General features: G+C 35.1%; 1 protein-coding gene across 2 annotated transcripts in view; it reads left to right on the top strand.

Moving 5' to 3' along the window:
- The window catches only part of Mcf2 (MCF.2 cell line derived transforming sequence), a 77,581-nt gene that overhangs the window by 35,997 nt on the left and 20,643 nt on the right, over window positions 1-20,941 (top strand). The window contains exons 10-18 of one of the 2 annotated variants that reach the window (XM_077106350.1): window positions 6,619-6,810; window positions 7,860-8,051; window positions 9,270-9,441; window positions 11,211-11,258; window positions 14,318-14,355; window positions 17,337-17,425; window positions 19,587-19,653; window positions 20,337-20,452; window positions 20,551-20,620. In XM_077106350.1, the coding sequence (XP_076962465.1) occupies window positions 6,619-6,810; window positions 7,860-8,051; window positions 9,270-9,441; window positions 11,211-11,258; window positions 14,318-14,355; window positions 17,337-17,425; window positions 19,587-19,653; window positions 20,337-20,452; window positions 20,551-20,620 (984 nt within the window). The remainder of the gene's footprint in view (window positions 1-6,618; window positions 6,811-7,859; window positions 8,052-9,269; window positions 9,442-11,210; window positions 11,259-14,317; window positions 14,356-17,336; window positions 17,426-19,586; window positions 19,654-20,336; window positions 20,453-20,550; window positions 20,621-20,941) is intronic. The other variant, XM_077106351.1, reaches the window with a different exon arrangement.

The raw sequence follows: 20,941 nt of genomic DNA, 5'->3' as shown, positions 1-20,941 counted from the left end.
ACCACATCCCCAGCTCCTGTAGGTTGTCTTTTTATGCTTTTGATCATTTACTTTGCTGTAAAGTACGCAGAAGCTTTTAAATTTGATCTAATTCCATTTGTCAATTCTTGATTTTGTTTCCTGAGCTATTGGATTCCTACTCAGGAAATAGTTGTCTGTGCTAATATTTTGGAGTGTTTCCCTATAGTATTAGTTTTAAAGTTTCAGATCTTACATTAAAGTCTTTGATCTACTTTGAGTTGATTTTTGTACAGGGTGAGAAATAAGGGTCTAGTTTCAGTTTTCTACAGTTCTTTCAGCACCTTTGTTGATGAAGCTGCATTTTCTCTAATATAAGTTTTTTTGCACCTTTGTTGAGAATTAGTTGGCTATAAATGCATGGTTTTTTTTTTTCTGGGTCCTCTATTCTATTACATTGGTCTATGTGTCTGTTTTAATGACAGTGCCGTGCGACTTTTGTCACTATAGCTCTATAGTATATTTTGAATCCAGGAATTATATGACTTCAGCATTGTTCTTTTGCTCAGGATTGCTTTGAGTGTTCAGGGTCTTTAGTACTTCCATTTGAATATTAGGATTATTTTTTCTAGTTCTGTGAAAAATATCATTGGTATTTTAATAGAGATTGCATTGAATCTATAGACTACTTTTGATAGTATGGGCATTTTAACAATATTAATTCCCCCAGTCCAGGAACTTGAGAGATCATTCCATCTTCTAGTGTTTTCTTGAGTTCCTTTCTTGTTTGTTTTATATTTTTCATTGTAAATGTCTTTCACTTTCTTGATTTCGTTGATTTCTAAGTGTTTTTTTAAAGATATCATGAATGGGATTGCTTTCCTGATTGTCAGCAAATTCAATTTTGGTGAATAGAAAAATCTACTGTTTTTTGTGTGTTACTTTTGTATCCTGCTGCTTTGTGTAATTTGTTCATCAGCCCTAAAAGAGTCTTTTGGTGGAATCTTTAGGGTTTTCTAAGTATAAGAATTCTATCATCTGCAAACAGGAATAATTTGACTTTTTCCTTTTCTGTTTGTGTTCCTTTGATTTCTTTGTCTTGCCTGATTGTTCTGGCTAAAATTTCAAGTACTATATATGATTGAGAGCAGTGAGTAGACATCCTTGTCTTGTTCCCAATCTTAGAAGAAATGTTTTCAGTTTTTCTCATTCAGTATGATATTCGCTATGGACTCATTGTAGATAAGCCTTTATTATGTTGAAATATGGTCCTTCTATATCTAAATTATTTTTATAATGAAAAGTTGTTTATCAAAGACTTTCTGCATCTGTTGAGGTGATTGTGTGATTTTTTTGTTGGATTTTATTCATGTGCTTTATTAATTTTTTTATTTGCATGGATTTAACTATTCTTGCTACATTGGAATGAAACCAACCTGATCATGGTGTATGATCTTTTAAATATGATGTCAAATTCAATTTACAAGTATTTTATTGAGATTTTTCCATCACATATGTTAAGAATATTTGTCTATAGTTTTGTTTTTTGTTGTATTCTTAGGAGGTTTTGGTAGCAGGCTAAGACTGGCTTCATAGAATGAGTTTGTATGTGTTCCTTGCCTTTCTATTTTATGAAATAATTTGAAGAGCATTGATAATATTCTTTAATAAAAGTCTGGGTTCTCTAATATAAGTCTGGTAAAATTCAGCAGTGAATCATCTGCTCCTGGGCTTTTCTTTGTTTGGAGACTTCTTATTATTGCTTCATTGTTATTCATGTTCTAAGTTTTTTATATCCTCTTAGTTCAATTTTGATAGGTCATATGTATTTAGAAATCTGCCCATTTCTTCTAGACTTTTCAGTTTATTGGAATATGATTTTTCAAAATATTCCCTAATGACTTTCTGGATTTCAGTGGTATCTGTGGTAGCATCCCCTTTTTGTCTCTGATTTTTTTGTATTTGGGTCTTCTCTCTTGGTTAGTTTGTCTAAGGGTTTGTCAGTCTTGTTTATCTTTTCAGAGAACCAGCTCTTTGTACTGATCCTTTATATTGTTCTTTTAGTCTCTATTTCATTTTATTTCTGCCGTGATCTTTATTTTTATTTTTTTTCTGCTTATTTTTGTTTTACCATATTTCACTACATAATCATTGCAGATTTTATGCTCTATTTTGTGAAAAAAGTAGGATACAACCATTATGTAAAGCTTTTTAAAAATGTGCTGGAGGGCTGGGGATATAGCTCAGTTGGTAGAGTGCTTGCTGCACTTGGTATAGTACAAGGCCCTCAGTTCAATCCCCAGCACCAAAACAAACAAACAAACAAATAATGTGCTGGTATTACTTAAATATCATTTTTCACTAAATGTCTTTGGTGCAAGATTAGGATGCATAGAATACTCATGAATACATATTAATATAGTGGTGATGCTTATGCAGTGAAATATAGTAATTTGTTCTTGTTTTCCTAAGATCTTAAGATGATGCATCATTAGATTATTTATTTGTGATGTTTTTAAAATGTAGGGACTCATAGCTATAACTTCCCTCTTAGAACTGCCTTTGAGGCCAAATGTTTTTTCTGATATGCAGATGCTGATTCATAATGAGGGGTGGCTAGGGAAGAATGGAGGAACTTTGGATTGGGCAGAGGAGAGAAGGGGAGGGGTGTGAGTGTGGAAAGGACAGTGGAATGAGATGGACATTATTACCCTATATACATGTATGATTATACTAGTGGTGTGACTTAGCACCATGTACAGCCAGGGGAATGAGAAGTTGTGTTCCATTTGTGTGCAACATGTCAAAATGCATTCTGCTGTCATGTATAACTAATTAGAAAAAATAAAAAATAATAAAAGAACTGCCTCTGATAGTACATTGTGTTTCCATTTTAATTTGACTTCAGAAATTTTACAATTTCACCCCTTATTTTTCAGTGACCCCACTGTTCCTTCAAAGTGTATTGTTCATTTTGCATGTGTTTGTGTAATTTCCCTTGCTGTTGACTTCTAGTGTCATCCCATTATGATCCAATAAGATGCAAGAAATTAGTTTAGTTTTTTTGAATTTGTGAAGACATGCTTTATGGTCTAATGTGTGAACTATTTTTGGAAAAAGTTCCATGTGCTGATGAAAAGAATGTGTATTCTGCAGTTGTTGAAAAAAATATTTTGTAGATTTCTATTAATCTACAAAATGTTGATAATACTATAGATCCATTTGATCTATAGTATAATATAACTGATGTTTCTTTGTTATTTATCTGTGTAATCTATCTGTTGGTGACAGTGAGGGTATTAAAATCACCTGCTATTATTGTACTGGGAGTTAATTCTCCCTTTATGTCCAATAGAGTTTGCCTTATAAAATTGTCAGCTCTAATGTTTGGTGCATATATTTATAATCATCTTATTGATGAATTGTTCCCTTTGTCAATGTGTAGTGACCTTCTTCGTCTTTTCTAACTTATTTTGGCTCATAGATTACTTTGTCAGATATGAATCACTATTCCTACTTGCTTTTGGATTTTCTTTACATGGATTATCACTTTTCATCTTTTCACTTTCAGTCTGTACATATCTTTGTCAGTGAGGTGAGTTTCTTACAGGCAGTGGATTATTGGATCTTGAATTTTAATCCAATCATACATCCAGTCTGTGTCTTTTAATTGGAGAATTAACATATTTGCTTTCAGGATTATTATTGAAAGATGTTGTGTGGTGTGTAGTTGGTTATAGTTATGTTGTTTTTCTTCTGTTTGTTTTGAATATTCTATGTTCATGTTCTCTTACTCATCTAGATTTTGAGGTTATCTGTATTAATAATGTTTGATTCTTTCCTAATTCTCATTGGCTTATCTGAAGATTTGTTTTATCCTTATTTCAAGATTTATTTTTTCCCATGCTGTCCTGATTGTGTTCATCATTCTTCATTTTTGGATGTAGGAAGTTTTTGGTTTCTTGGGTTTTTTGTTTGTGGTACTAGGGATTGAACCCAGGGCTTCATGCCTGCTAGGCAAGCATTATACCACTAATCTTCATCCCTAACCCCCTCTTAAATTGCCTCTGTAATGCAACACACTTGGAACCACTTCTCTCCCTCTGGCACTTCTAATAAAATCCACCAGGTATGGAGGAGGGGGGTAATGGGTCACAGCTGCAGCTTGTTATAATTCCTCTCAGGTCCCCCCAGAAGGTTGGGCAGAAAAGCAAGCTGTGCTCTGTCTTTCCCAATGAACAAGTTAAGGGAATGTTCACCACACCTGAAGTAGATTCTCTCTGGAGGCTTTATAGACTGTGCGCCCTGGTTATGGTAAATGTCGGAGCTACGCTGAGCCCTTCTTACATTACTGGATTTTGGTGAGTGTGGTGCTGTACAGGTATATATTTGCTCTGGAGGCTTTTATGTTGTGTTCCCTGAGGTGAAGCAAATGTCCATGCCTTTGTGGATCCACAGAATACCTCTAAGGGTGAGGGGAATAACTGTACCATCAAGTTCTGTCTTAGAAGGGTATGGAAACCAAGCATTTTGGTAGTTTCAATCCTGGTGCCTTCAGATTTGGTCCCCATGTGAAACAATACATGACCAGTGTCACTTTATGGCACAGAGAGCAGGATTGCTGAATGTCTGTGTGCCCTGCCCCAGTCCCAGCCCATGCTCCCCCCGCAGCACATACCTCTCGGTGAGCTTTTTATCAGAGACACTCCTTCAAGCCCCGTCTTGTGTGGTTGCTGCCTCCCCAATGTGATGAGGTGTTCACTGGGTCCCTGAGATGTGATTTTGCTAGGTTTTCTGACCCCCCTAGCAGTTTAGTCTCTAACAATAGGACCCTCTGCAAGATGGCTCTTGACTATAGCATTTTGAGGGTTTGCTGAGAGATGCAGTGAGTTCCTTCTCTAAAGCTAGCTTTTTATGCAGGCACCTGTTTATATAGACTGTTTATTTGTAGGGTGCAGCCTTCTGCACCAAGCTGTGTGATTCTTTCACCTTTATCCCTTCAGAGGGGACAGTACACTTTCCCCACTAAGCTGCTGAGTACCAGGAGCTGGGATATTCCATTTCTCCTGCTTTGCTATTCTCTGTACTCCACCGAGTTGTTTTCTTTCTTTCTTTCTTTGTACTGGGATTGAACTAAAGTTGCTTTGAACTCTGGATCCTCCTGCCTCTGCCTCTCAAGCTGCTGGGATTACAGGCGTGCACCAACACGCCTGGCCATCAGGTAGTCTTCTGTGCCATCAATTTCCAATGCTCATCCATGGTTCCTTATCTCCACCAGCAGCAAACTACTGTCCACTGTCCCTGTTTTGCTATCTTTTTGGGGCCTCGATACCAGGAATTGAACTCCAGGGCACTCAACCACTGAGCCATATCCCCAGCCCTATTTGGTATTTTATTTAGAGACAGGGTCTCACTGAGTTGCTTAGGGTCTTGCCATTGCTGAGGCTGGCTTTGAACTCACCATCCTCCTACCTCAGCCCAGGGATTATAGGCATGCCCCACCACACCTGGCTGTTCTGCCATCTTGAAGCTCTGTCTATCTTAACATTTTTAAATGTTTAGTTCAGGAGTGCTTGGTAAATTCACATCACTATGCATGAGATCTTCTGAACTTTTTCATTTTTTGAAACTGAATTTCTAGACCCATTAAACAGCAACTCCCCATTTTAATCTTGGCTTTCCCACTAACTAGACAGGCTAGACCCTTTTATCATTTCTTGCTTTAGTTTTCTTTAGTTTGCCTTGGTGTGCATTTCCTGAGCTCCTCCCATGATTTAGTCACTATACTGGGGGAGTTCGAAGTTGACAGAGCAGAAGCAATGATGCAAAATTCCCTTTTGACATTTATATTAGGTATGTTAAAAGTGCTCAGGTGAGGGGCTGGGGCTCAGTGGTAGAGTGCTTGCCTAGCACAGGTGAGGCACTGGGTTCAATTCTCAGCACCAGATATAAATAAATAAAATAAAGGTCCATTAACTAAAAAAAAAATTTTTTTTTAAAAAGTGCTCATGTGAGCGTTTTCTCTCATTTGGAAGCTAGAGAGAGGAAAAGGATCTAATGGAAATTGAAGGGAGACCAGCAGAGTAGAGGAAGGGGATTAATAGGGAATGAGAAAGGGAGGGCATGAAGAAGTACTGGACGACAACGTCTACCAAATTATGCTGTGTCCAGTTTAAATATACCACAGTGAACCCTATAAAAAAAGGGAAGGTAACTAGGGAATGAGATTGATCCCACTATTAGGTATAATTATAATGCACCAAAAAAATAAGTAATCATGTGAATAGTGATTATAAGGTGATTTGCAAGCCTGGAATGATATGAAGTACATTAGCTTTTGCTTGGCTGGTGTGTATCTCAATTGCTGTATGTGTTTGTGTTTTAAATCTGTACATATCAGGAGAAGTAAATCTCTTCTACATTCTCAGTGGGATGGGATGTTAATTTTCAATTTCTGTAACCAGAAATGCATAAGCTTCTGCTCTAGCTAATTATTATAACTAATTTTTTTTTTGGCAGCCTGCAGAAGTATGGCATCAAATCATCTTTTTAGCCATGTGTCTCCTCTGCTCAAACAATTTGCTTCTAAATTGTTTTCTTTTTTTCCTCTGTATGAACAGAGGTCATGCAGTCATTATTTTCTTTCTTTCTTAAAACCAGGATCTATTAACAAAGGCCCGATTTGTGATATTACATGGACACAGGCTTGCAGCAAATCACCATTATGCACTTGATTTAATCTGCCAGAGATGCAATGAGCTACGTTACCTTTCTGATATTTTGGTTAATGAGATCAAGGCAAAACGGATTCAGCTTAGCAGGACCTTCAAAATGCATAAACTCCTACAGCAGGTAGTGTGATGGGAAATGATCCGTTTCTGAAAAAGAGAGTAAGTTTATTCTTGGGTCCTCTTGGCCTGACATAAATTGCCTTTATGGCACACTTTTTATCTTTTCAGAGGCTATAGGATCAGAGTCTGGTATAGCTGTGAATTTAATTTTCAAAGGGTCTTAAGGACTGAGTTTGATTATGGTTTTTCAGTCTGTCTATTTACTGAAACAGTATTCATGGCAGATTTGGTACAGTACAAATTTTGCCCTCTGTTCTGAATATCAAGATTGTGGTGGTAATGGCTTCCTTTCTACTTTGGTGTATCTCTGAAGAGACTGCTGGTGACAGTTTATGCTCAGAACACTTTTAAAAGTCTGGGGAGCATTTTCTATAGCTTGAAATTTTATAGTACAGTAAACCTTAAAGTAAACCTTTCACATTTTATAGTACAGCTCTAAAAAATTAAACTGTGACTGGAAAATATTCCTCCATGGTTTGTGGATCTGAGCCCTTTTCTGATTAGGCAATGAATTGAAAAGTCACCATACAGATCTGGCATTGTCAATTGAATGTAAAATAGGAGTATCACTTACAGACATCATATCTGAACACAAACATTTTGATTTGTACATCTTTTCTGGCAAGGAAACATTTATTCTTGTCCTTTGCAATCAATAAACATTTATATTACACTTTATAGTTTGCTAGAAGGTTCATATTTCAGTTATTGACTTTGGGAAAATAGTGTGCAACTAAAGTGTTAGTATTGAGAAAATGGCCAGACCCCTGCTGCAGAATAAATTACTTGTTATGAAATAAATGCAGTGCTTCCTAACCTTGACTGTGCATGAGTAATACCTGTGGAGCTCTGTAAAAGTATAAATGTCTGACTTATGGCCCAGAGCTGCTGAATTAGAATTTCTGGGGGCAGAACCCAGATATCTTTATCTTTGAACAGCTCTGAAAGCAATCCTAATTCACAGCAGTGAGGGCTGATGACCACTCTCTTAACGGCAAACCTGTTTCCTCTTTATTCATTCATATTTGCTTTCTTGATTTTTCTCACTAGGCTCGTCAGTGCTGTGATGAAGGGGAATGTCTTTTAGCTAATCAGGAAATGGATAAGTTTCAGTCTAAAGAAGATGCCCAGAAAGCCCTTCAAGACATTGAAAATTTTCTTGAAATGGCTCTACCTTTTATCAATTATGATGCTGAAACCCTGCAGTATGAATTTGATGTAATGTTATCTCCTGAACTCAAGGTAGGAGGTGGTTTTATTTTGTTTTGTTTTTGAAACAAATAAGAAAACCATAGATATTGTAGCATAAGCGCTTTTTTATCTTACAACTAACTTTGTCAACTTGAATGTGTGCAGTCCTTTTTGAGAATAAGAGGTGATAGTGCCACTGTCAAGCATCAAAAAATCCAAAGGCGGGGCTGGGGATGTGTCTTAAACGGTAGTGTGCTGGCCTGGCATGCGCAGGGCGCAGGGTTCGATCCTCAGCACCACATAAAAAATAAAGATGTTGTGTCCACCGAAAACTAAAAAATAAATATTAAAAAAAAATCCAAAGGCATGTGCTTACTATATAATGAAGACTAATTTCTTTTGTGAGCTCCAATTTCATTATTTTCAAACTTTTAAAATATACTAGGAGCTCTTACAGACAGGGCCAAAGCTGATATAGAATGTTGGGCCCATGTCAGAAGCACTCTACCTCAAGCATCTTTCCTTTGTGCCATAGTGGCCACCTATAGGTGCTCTATGAACACAGATCTGGCTTTCCTACTCTGTTTGAAATGAAGGATTAAAGGAAGGATCTGGGAATTCTTGGAGGAGGAGTAGCAAGCAGAAGTTGGTATGGTCAAAGGGGAGAGCTATAGGTTGGTTTGGTACTGTTCCCTTGGACCATGAAGTATCACAAATGCTCTTATCATGTTGTAGATAAGAGCATTTGTGATACTATTTGCTGATAAAATGTGTAAATGACCCTAAATTTGGAGCAATATGTAAATCCATGCCTAGCTGCAGATCCTTAGGATTGCCCCAGAAGATCAGAAACATGCTTTGGCAATAACCAAGAGATTCTCTGGAAGCAACCAAGCTTAACTCTAGTTGCTTCAAAGTATCTAGGAGGGGCAGAAGGATATGTTTTCCGTTGGTGGCTCTGAGGAGCCAGGAACACACTGAGAACTAAAGAGCAGACTAAGATGTAAAAAAGTACTATGACAATGTTGTTCATTTGCTTGTTTTTAAAACAATTTCATGACTGCTTGTTAGATTTCTTCCTCATATTGTTTTGAGGTCTTGGCTCTATATCCATTTGAAGAAAATACATTAATCCACTTTCTGTTATTTTCCTAAATTTCTTCTAGTTGTATTTTAAACTGTTTTTGTCTGAATGTGAGAAATGTAATAGGGCTTTTGTTCTGATCCCATTTCACAATATACTTCATAGAATTCTTATGCAACCTACAGGTTCAAATGCAGACTGTCCAACTCAAGCTTGAAAATATTAGAACTATATTTGAGAATCAGCAGGCTGGTTTCAGGAACCTGAGAGATAAGCATGTGAGGCCAATCCAATTTGTGGTACCTGCCTCTGAAAATTTGATCAGAGCTAGAGCACCATTTTTTCCAACTAAACATGGTAAAAATCTCTTATATTCAACTTATCTATCTCTGCTTGTCTTACTATTATTTACTTTGTTACTCTTGATGATGAATTCTTTTTTCAGGCCTGATATATTAAAATTTTATTTTAGCATCTTTGGCCATATTTAAATGATACTGTGAAAGGCAGGAGTCACATTGAGACTATTGTATAATCATAAAATGTAGTAACAGAATAGTGCAGGATGATGGACATCTCAGGAGTGATTATTTCTACCCTTAAAAATGAGTGTGAAAATGTATTGGCATCAAGCTGACACTTTCCTTCAGTAGGTGGTAGAAGGTATATGAAACTAATATACATATGTTTTCATATTACTTATTGAATAAGTAATATTACTATGTTAAACTATTATGTCCAACTTCTGCTATGTGAATGGCTTAGATAATAGGATGACTTTTCTTTTCTAAATAGGTAATGGTAAACAGTAATTTTATTGGCGATTTCCTGTTATAGAGTCCACTTTCAAGTTTTAATCTTTGTAGTCTATTTAACTCTGTAACATCCACTTCCTTTCTGAGTTCTGTGGGAGAAAAAATTATCCTTATAATGGTTTTGAACTACTATGAAAACTACTACCCCAAGGACTTCCTTGAGCTGCCTGTAGGGCCTCTTCAGGGAAAGTTATTTGGTGTTTGAGGTATTAAATTGGTGAAATGGGTGAACATGGACTAAAATTGGTCTCTCTGATGTATGTAGAATCAGAGACTTCACTAGTGTAGGGAAACTGCTTTGAAATTCAGAGAAGGCTTGAGCCAGAGATAATGAACATAAAAATACAGAAGTGGATCGGATTAAAAAGAGGTGATGAAAGCAAGTAAACTAAGATTAAGACAATGAAAGTTAAATAGTTGTAGTTATGAAATATACAAATATTAAAAATAAAGCTGTGAGCAATGCCTGAAATGAATAATGCTGCCTATATTTAAGATGCTAGAAATATCAAACATACTGGGGGGAAAAGTTTTTAAAAAATCAACCAAAAAAAGGGGAGTGGTCATAGTGGGATAGGGATGGGGAGCATGGGAGGAATAGATGAACTCTAGATAGGGGAGAGGGGTTGGAGGGGAAGGGAGGGGGCAGGGGGTTAGAAATGATGGTGGAATGTGATGATCATTACTATCCAAAGTACATGTATGAAGACACAAATTGGTGTGAATATACTATGTATACAACCAGAGATATGAAAAATTGACCTCTTTATATGTAATAAGAGTTATAATGCATTCCATTGTTATATATAAATTAAAAGAAAAACTAAGTTAAAAAAATTAAAAATGAGGGGGGGAGTGGATAAAATCCAAGAGCTGTGACACTACCTATGAGAACAGGTTGATATTCCTAAGCAAAAGATATACTGTTAGGGATTTCTGGCTCCATTGGCTGTGTGACCTTGGGCAGTTCACTTAACCTTTTTTTAGCTTTAATTTCTTGGTCTGTAAAATAAGGACCATAATAACCTCCTGACTTCAAAGGGTTATTGTGAAGACAAAGTGAAAAACATTGTAGACTGTAAGAGTACTCAGTTAAATATTCAAGGGACATTTAATAAACTGCCCCTTCCCTCTAGTTAAGACTTCTTGCTTAATTGTCCTCTGAAGTGGTGCATCTTAGGTTGAAAATCAGGGTTGTGAATAGATTGTCCAGGACCCACTGGCATCATTAATCATTCAAAGAGAATTTTGTTTTGTATCGTTTCATTTTTCTTTCTCATATTCTTATTTAATTATACTTTCCTTCTGCAGTGGGAATTGGATACTCTTTCTTTCAAGCATGTAAACTTTTTTCAAAAGGTACCAATTTTTATTATATTACTTATCAGTACATTTTCTGAGTTTGTGTACATGTGAAAAACCAGTTTGGCATCTAAATTCAGCAGCAATTCATTCTTGAGTTCTGCCCACAAGGAACTTTTTTCTTTCCATTTTTTTTCCATAATGACTACCCATTATTCTCAGTATTAAACTTACCTTTGAAAATGAACATGTAAAAAGTAACTTATGCTCCTAAACTCAGAATCTGTAATAAAATGACCATTCAAAATAGAAAAAAAAATGGTAGTGTTAAAGCGAATCTGGCTTTCATTCTTTTGAAAGACTCTCATGCCTTCCACAACCCAGCCATTTGTTGGAAGAAGCTTGGGTTTGCTTTAGTTAAGACTGCCTAATGTATTTATGAGAAAGAAGGCAGCTTAATGAACAAATGGCATGGGCACATAAATGATTTTATCCATTATTGACCATGATTTGTAAATGAAATCAAAGCATTATTTATGCTGCAAACTTTGTTCCTTTTACTACATTGCTCTGTGAGTAAATGGGGATTATAACAATCTATTCCAGGCTGTTCTTTAGGACTTTTACTTGCAAAGACAATTATATAAGATTGAACCAAATCAAAATGTGTTTGTTTTTCATAAAAATGAGTCAAACTGTTTTTTTTTGTTCTTTGTTTTTGTTCATTTTTTTCTTTGTATTGAATTGTGTACCTAGCACAGTGACTGGCAACTAGCAGGATATAATAAATATTTGTTGAATTATCAGCAAGGACAGAGAGCAATCTTGGAAGGACATTTTCAGTGAGGATAAAGCATTAAATGTGGTTTGAGCTTCTAAGTCAGTATCTGTAGTCTAGATCTTTGTTATAAGCTTTAGACTTATGCTTACAATTTGCTTCCTTGGATTTCTCATAGGAAACTTGAACTCAGTACACTCCAAATGAATGCCTTTCTCCTGCAGACCTTTTCTTCTTCTGCAAATGGCACTATGATTTCCCTAGTTGCCCAAGCTTAGGACCTCAGATCTTGTTTCTTACTCCTGCCCCACCTCCAATTGGTCAAAAACTCGTGCATCCTGTGGATTTTTATTCCCTAAGTACCTCTCTTACCCATCTACTTTTCCATCCCTATTGCTTTCCTTACTACCACTTTCCTAGTCCAAGCTAACATCTGTGGCTTGACAACTGCAACAGTTTCCCTGTCTCCACACTCCCCCTGCCTGCTTTTCCTTCCTTTTCTTCCATGTCTCACACATACACTCTTGCCTCCCTTTCCCTTGCTAGCTCCTAATTCTCTCTCAGATTTCTTATTTCTAGGCCACTTCCTTCAGGTAAGCTTTTCCTTCCCATCTCTTTCCTCCCCTGAGCTAGGTGTTCATGCCGTGATAACAGGCCTCTCAGTTTCTTCAGCTTTAGTATAATTGCTTATTTTCTGACTCACTTGCTAGACTATAAGCTCTTTAAGGGCATGAACTGTGTACACTTCATCTTTGTGCATCTCCAAAGAGCTTAGTGTATCATGACACTCCATCATTTTGTATATATTTATATTGCTGAAAAATGAATATATTTTCACAAAAGATATTTTTTATTGTTAGTTGTGTATATATTCCTTTTGACTCTCTTAATGTATTTACAAAAAATTGATTAGTAAAACCAATGATTATTTCCTAAGTTAACTTTAGAAATAAGTTTGAACCTCTGTATATCAGGTTTCTTTAAAGTGGGGCACAAAGTGGATTGGTTTTTTTTTTGAGAAACTGATTTTACATGGTAATTCCCACCAAGTTTGCTATATATTTATATGTGATTATATAATAATCATGCATAAAAATCATATGCACAATAGATCTATATTTTAATAAACGAAAGTGAAGTATACAAAACCTAGAGTACAACATTACATCCTTTTCCTGAGTGTGCCTGGCTGCCACTGAGAATTGAAGGATAAACAGTGTTTCTTCTTGCTGAGAAGGGAATCCATGTAACTTGTATGGGGGACAGCCTTTTGGCAGCCCTGGTAACTTAGTCTACTCTTTGGACCATGCCCTTGGCTTTTTAGGAACATCTAACTTATTGCTCAATAATACAGGGGCTCACCCTTTATAAATATCATAAATTATTTAAAAATAAAAATTAAAATGTTGAAAAGATTGTGGAATGAAATGGACATCATTATCCTAGGTACATGTATGAATACACATGTGGTGTGACACTACATTGTGTACAGAGAAATGAAAAGTTGTGCTTCAAAAAATATGCTCAATTCATAATTTCTTGATCTTTAAATTTATTTTTATGTACACAGTCAAGAATAATTCTTCCATCACCTTCAGAAAATGTTCCAGAGATAAATAAAAGAAGCCATAAGTGAGACCTATAAAATAATAAAGTTTTGATTTTTGATGAAGGGTTTCTTTATTTGGGGAATTTTAACATATTTTTGAAATGTTAGTTTAGATAGTGGTTAGAAACATGTACTCTAATTGTAGACTATATGGATTTAAACAACTACCTCTGCTTCTTGAACAATATACTGACCTTAGTCCTTATCTATGAAATGAGTATAGGAGTCCTTACCTACCTCCCAGGGAGGATATGAGGATTATAAAAGAGGATGTATCCATAGGGCTTACATCAGTACCTGGTGTGCAGTAAGTGTCAAATAAATGTTAGATTCTCTAATTTCTAGGATAAATTAGAATTTTTTAAGAGAATTTTTGATCCACATATGATTTACAATCTGATTAAATATTTACATGTTAGAATGACCATGAAACCTGAAAATATTTACAAATCTACAAATAATTATGAGCACTAATACCTAGCTTTGTGCTTAGCAAGTAAGAGAATGTTTGAGGAAATGGGTGAGTACTTAGCAAAATCATGCTCAATAAGAAATTGAAATGGTATGTTATGTCTAACCAATAACTGTCTCCTATAGTGTGATTTAAAAATACTAATACAAACATTTTGGACTATGAACTCTAATTATTTAATAAATTTACATGTGTTTTCATTAAAAGTGTTGACTTTAATTCTGGTTTGAAATTCTTCTTTCATATTTTTGTACCAGGGAAGAAGACTTGGAGACAAAATCAGAGCAACTTAAAGGTAAATATCATCAATTAATTCAAAACTCATTTTATTGCTGTAGTTGCAGAATTGGTATGGGGCTTAAGCCATATTTTTCACTCACTGGACCAATATTGTGCATCTGAAAGCTGATTTTTATCTTAATGATAAAAGCTGCTGCTGCATTGTGTCTAATTGCAGTACTGATATAGCCACAGATGTATGAACAATTTCTCAAGTCCTGGCTCATGTTCAGAATCACTTCTATAGAGTATTAAGTTCCAGCTTCTCTACACCGCACCTCCATAAACCTAAATAACATCATACCTTTCTACAGAAGGAACTTCCTTTCATGAAGGATTCCAATCCCTCAAGTATGAAGGGAGGACAGGGGCCAAGTTCTAATGGACCATGCAGAGGCTAATTGTGGTTCAGAAAGAAATCCATTGATTTCTTCGTATATACAGAATTACTCCACCTCTTATCCTCAGTTTCACTTTCACAGTTTCAGTTATCCGTGGTTAATTGTGCTCCAAAAATATTAAATAGATAATCTAAGAAGGAGAGGGAAAGATAGAAAAAGGGAGATTCAGGGTGGGGGCAGAGGAGTGCACATAATACAATATATAGTTAAAATTGTTCCATTTTATTAGGTTGTTGTTAATCTCTTAACTGTGCCTAATTTATAAGTTAAATTTTATCCTAGGCACATATGTATTGGGAAAAAATCATAGGAATTAGTACTATTCACTTTCATGCATCCACTGGGGGTTCTGGAATGTATCCTCTGTGGATAAGTACCCAGTCAAGAATACATCAATATAGGCCATTCACTAGCTTCACAATATTAAAATAAGAACTTAGAATATTACCATATGCCATACATATGTACAATAGTCCTCCCTTCTCAGTTCTCCATGATAGTCTGGGATCTGCAGAGACTAGTCTCATGATAGCTACAAGAGCCTACATTTTATTTGTGTGTTCTTGATGGTAAATAAGACAAGGACATATCTCCAAGAGGCTGTATTGTATGGCATAGACGTACAAATTGTAGAATTAGATTGCTTTTAATTTCACTTCCATCACTTACTAGTGGTATAACTTTAGGTAAATTCTGTGGCTCTCAGTCACCTTATTTATAAAATAGAGATAGTAATATATGACATGAAGTTAGTGTAAAGATAAAATAATATTTATGAAGCACTTGAACAATGTATGGTATATGGTAATATTCTAAGTTCTTATTTTAATATTGTGAAGCTAGTGAATGGCCTATATTGATGTATATAAGGCCTGATCAGCATGTTGTACGGCCACAACTTACTAGTTTCAAGAAGGAAATGAAGTGAATGCCAAATTCTGTAGTCTTCCATGTCTTTCCAGCCTCTTGGAGATATGTCCATGTCCTTCCATTCTAGTGTCAACTCATGACACCTCTTCTTAGATTTATTCAGTTCCATATCCCCAGGGAAAAATCATGAGATGGTGGCTCTGTGCATTTTCTTGGTGGGACATCCAGCTAAACACAGTTCCAAATTGCATTCTTTTGATTCAAGTAAATTTTAGAAATCCTTAGGTTTTGAAAATAATGTTATATTTCAAATCTTTCCACATATGTATTTCAGAAATCTGATAGGCGTAAGTGGAACATACCTACCTCATAAATGTAGTATGCAGCATTTTTAGTGTTAAGTATAATATTAAAATGATGATAATAGTTGGTACATTTGCCAGGTGTAACAAAGCATATTCGCAAGAGGGAATATGATAAAAGTGATAAGCCCAAGTGTCAAAGTCTGTGGGTTGACTGTCTCATCACCTATTAACTATGAGACTTTTTTAAAAATTAGTCTTATAATTACTCTTTTTAATTTTTTTTGTAGTTATAGATGGATGCCTTTATTTTATTTGTTTTTATTTGGTGCTGAGGATCAAACCCAGTGCCTCACACATGCTAGGCAAGCCCTCTGCCACTGAGCTAAAGCCCCAGCCCTTAAGCATGTGACTTTGATCATGTTACTAAACCTCTATGAGCCTCATTTTTCCCCATCTTTAAAATGGAAAAAAGAATGCCTTAGCTTTCTAAATTGCTGAGGATTGATTACAATGATGTATGTCAAGCACTTAGGATTGTGTCTGCATAATATGTAGAAATTTGTTACAAATGTTCTTGTTCACAAGTATTGCCATGCATAGGCCACATTTTTTTGAAATATTTAATTGATAAATCCAGTACTTCATTTTAGGTTTTAGCTGTCACAAAGTAATGTTGCATTTACTTAGAGGTCAGGTTTTTGGCAAGCTCAAAGGTCTAATATAGGTGGGATCCCAGGAATATATTTTAAATGTTTCTGAAGAGCAATTAACCATCACAAATTTCATGTAGTTGACTCAGTAGACCAGTCCAGGTTCTGTAGAGTCTGCAAAATAAGGCAACAGTTTAGGATCAGGGAAACCATTTGTAGGAACAACTAACATGTGACAGAGAGGAGAGACAGAGATGTACAAGGTACAGCCATTTTGAAAAAGGATAGTTCTGTGTCTCAGTAGCCCTGGAAATGCATCATTAGATTTTATCACATTTAAGTTTTTGATGATACCACTGAGTTATTAAGAAAAGGATCATTTATGTTGTATGTCTTTGATTAAAAAACTTAAGGATGCATGTAATATTTGCTAGGAGCTTTTCTGTAAAAAACTAAGACTAAAAAGCCATTTTGGTTTTTCAATGAATAAATTTTAATTATCTGGAAAATATACTTTTATGAATTGACTTTCTTTCCCCAAAGTGCCAGATAAATGAAAATATACAAGATAAATTAGTATCTTAAATCTTACCTTTCCAAGTAACTCAAATCTTTCATTTTACTAATATATATCAAAACTACTTTTTAAAAAATCTGTTATTTTTTCAGTTTATGTACAGTTAGGACCTGAAGTAAACCTAATTTGAGCTATGTGTCCTTGAAGAACTATATACATACATGCTAATATAACTTTTATTTTCATAATTTCAGATTGAAGTAGTCCATGATTGTCAGGAGAAGAGAAGTTCTGCTCAACCCTCCAGTTTGGACAATGACAATAGCTTGGATATTTTAAAGAAGTATCTTTTATTTATTTACATAAACTCACATACGCATCACCCCCGTAGGACTCTTTGGTTCAGTGTTGAAAAGCCAATGTACTTAGAATTTTGAGCACATTTCCAGCACGTCATGCCCACTGTAATCCTAGTGACTTTGGATGCTGAGGCAGGAGGATGGCAAGTTCAAGGTCAGCCTCAGCAACTTAGTGAGGCCCTGAGAAACTTAGCAAGACCCTGACTCAAAATAATTTTTTTGTGTTCACAGAATTGGGTTCTTCTTGGGTGTGATAAAGAGTGCTAATTGAGGTGTGAGTCTTGAATTTAGGCTTCATCAACCTATAGTCTGTTTATGTTACTTGAGGAAAATTATTTAGAATTTTTCAGAATTTTCATTTCTCCTTTTTTTTCCAGATGGGAAATAAAAATGAAACGTTTTTCTTTTTAATTTGTTTTTTTCAGCTTTAGTGAGGTATAATTGACAACTATCATTGTATATATTCAAAGAATATAATGTGATACTTTGAGACTTTGATACAAGTATATTTTATGAAGTGATTATCATACTTGAGTTAGTTAACACATCTGTCACCTGATAAATTTGCTTCTTTTGGTGGTGAGGCTACTAAGTATCTGAGATCTACTTTCATTTTTTTTAATAGATCATTACATTTATTTAGTATAATGTCCTTGCTTTATAAATATTACCCTAACCAAGTGGGACTTATAAAAAGCTAGGTGAAGAACATTGAGGAACAGTTAGATAACATGCCCACTAGTAGATGGCAGATGGTTTGAGGCCAAGAAGTTTGATTTAGGAGTTTGTATACTTTATCACTTTTTTTTAGTACCTGTGACTGAACCCAGGGATGCTTTGCCACTGAGCTACATCCCCAGTTTTTATTTTTTTATTTTGAGACGGCATCTCACTAAAGTTGCTTAGACTAGCCTCAAACGTATGATCCTGTGTCTCAGCCTCCCAAGTTGCTGGTATCACTGGGATTACAGGCATGTGCCACTGTGCCCAGCCTCTTTATTGCTTCTTAAAGTCACATATATCCATATCTTATTGAGGTTAACTGACATTATAAACTGAACATTCTTAAAATATCTGCTTTAAGTTTTTAAAAGCCATTTTGGGTGTGCAGTTCAATAGTGTTCACTATATCTGCTGTGTAACAGCTAAGATCTACTTTCTAAGCAAATTTCCAGTATATGATACAGTATAAAAATTAGAGTCAGCATGTGGATGTTTAGTCCCCAGAGCTGATTCAACTTATAAGGGAAAGTTTAAACCCTTTGGTCAACATCATTTCTTCTTTTTTAAAAAAGGTGAAAATGAATGAAATGAAAAAGGATTGTATAGATACTGTTTTAAAGACACTAACATTAATCATTGTTTGGCTAACTTTTACAATATTGTATTAATATTCTAGACTTGCATATTTGCCTTTTTAATTTTATGTCACAGAATAAGTAGCCAGTATTTTGCAGCAAGTTGAATGTGGACTTTTAAATGCTACATGCTTTAAGATGTTAGAAGACAAAAAGAAAGTAAAAAAGAACCAAAGAGTAGTTAAATTAAATGGATTACTTATATTGGTAAGAGGAAAATTAAATATAAAGTCAATTGATGTTGAAATGTATTTTATTTTACAGAGACAGCCAAAATTACTACAGAAACTTAAGTATGATTTATACTTGGGAAGACCAGTATAATACATCTATTGCATGTCTTAGAAAAATTCAGAATATTACATGGAACAGGGAAAAATGATGCTAAGAATGTTACTATCTTTTATTTTATTTTTTTTGAGAAAGGGTACTAAGAACTCAGAAAAGTATGCCACCCAAAAATAAATACATAAACATCAGACATTTAGGAATAGATTTTGTGAGTTTTTAGTAAATTGATTCTTAATCTTAGTGAATTAGAAATAATTTTGTGAGTCAATAATAACTCTTGAGTGCCCCTGTTTCTTTTGAATGTATTTTAAACAGCCCTGTGGGTGGTACTTTCAGTTATTTTGATGCTAAAACCCAAAGCACTGATAGTTCCAATGACTTAAGTATTTTTTCCTTCAAAGACTTATAATAACTGAAACAATGTTATACAATAGAATAACAATAATAATAATAATAAATAATAGAATAACTGGTAAATATGGTCTTTTCATTTTAGCCACGTCCTAAATGAGCTGATACAGACTGAGAGAGTGTATGTTCGAGAGCTGTTTACTGTTCTGTTGGTAAGTGACTCCCATTTTCCTGAATGGTCCCTTGATACATTCATTAGAAAGTGTTTAAGGCAATTTTTTAGTTCTGCCTCCTTCCTCAATTGTCACATGGTAGTAGTGGGTATGGCACCCATTGATTGAGGCTGCATGTTTAAATGTGTATATTTATATTCTCTCTCAGTACTGGGAATGGTTGATTCAGAATTTATTACAGAAGAGAAATGCTATTCTCTTAGGGATACAGTGGATTGTTATAATTAATCCCAAGGTGCTATTTAGAGATTGTGGTAAAAAGAACTGAGAATAGATTAAAAATACTCATTTGACATAAATGTCACAATATTTATTTGGTCAGAAAAAAATCTAAACACTTATTGCCAATTTAAGAAGTTGATTACCTGTACTATACTTTTTCATACTTGATTTCTATTTTGTTTCCAACAATGCAGCTATCTTGAAAGGCCAAAGACTGTCATTAGATTCTGCCAATCCAGTGGAAATCCTTGACTTCCCTATGTTGCCTTCTAAAGAAAAATGTTATGGATAACATTTAAATATCCTAGATCCCAAAGTTAACATTTAAACAGCTTTACTCACAAATCCCTATAGATTCTACTGTACTTAGACCTTTAGTTGCCCAATCAACTATTAATGTAAATATTATAAAGAAGCCTAAATATATTTATTTTGAATAGGGCTATCGAGCGGAGATGGATAATCCAGAGATGTTTGATCTTATGCCACCTGTGCTGAGAAATAAAAAAGATGTTCTCTTTGGAAATATGGCAGAAATATATGAATTCCATAACAAGTATGTAATTGTCAAATTGAATATTTTTCCATGATATTTTTGAAAGGGCCATTGACCAGTTTATTATTTTTCACATTTTTTTTCTGAAAATTTCACAGCATTTTCATGAGCAGCCTGGAAAATTGCTCTGATGCTCCAGAAAGAGTGGGACCTTGCTTCCTGGAAAGGGTTAGTCTAATTTTTTTTAAGTTATATAAATACGGGCCACCAAAATAAAAACTCACTTATGAGAGTATATTCAGAGCCAAAATAGGTTTTTTAAAACATCTTTGTTTTTGGAGAAGTGACATCAACTCCAGTAAGTACTTAATGCAAAACCAAGTTTTGTTGTAGAAACTGATGTAATGGGTTATCCAGAGCATGCGTTGCATATTCTATAGTAGCAAATACTTCAGTGTCTCAACTCCTAGGAATGGTGATCCTAGGGATTCAGGGATCATTCTGGGTGTTAAAATGTGAGAGTTGGGATGGTCTTAGCAAAACCACCCT

This window comes from Callospermophilus lateralis, chromosome X, assembly GCF_048772815.1.
Source record: "Callospermophilus lateralis isolate mCalLat2 chromosome X, mCalLat2.hap1, whole genome shotgun sequence".
NCBI lineage: Eukaryota > Metazoa > Chordata > Mammalia > Rodentia > Sciuridae > Callospermophilus > Callospermophilus lateralis.
Note: the sequence above shows the minus strand (reverse complement) of the source record. Positions and strands in the feature narration are given on the sequence as shown.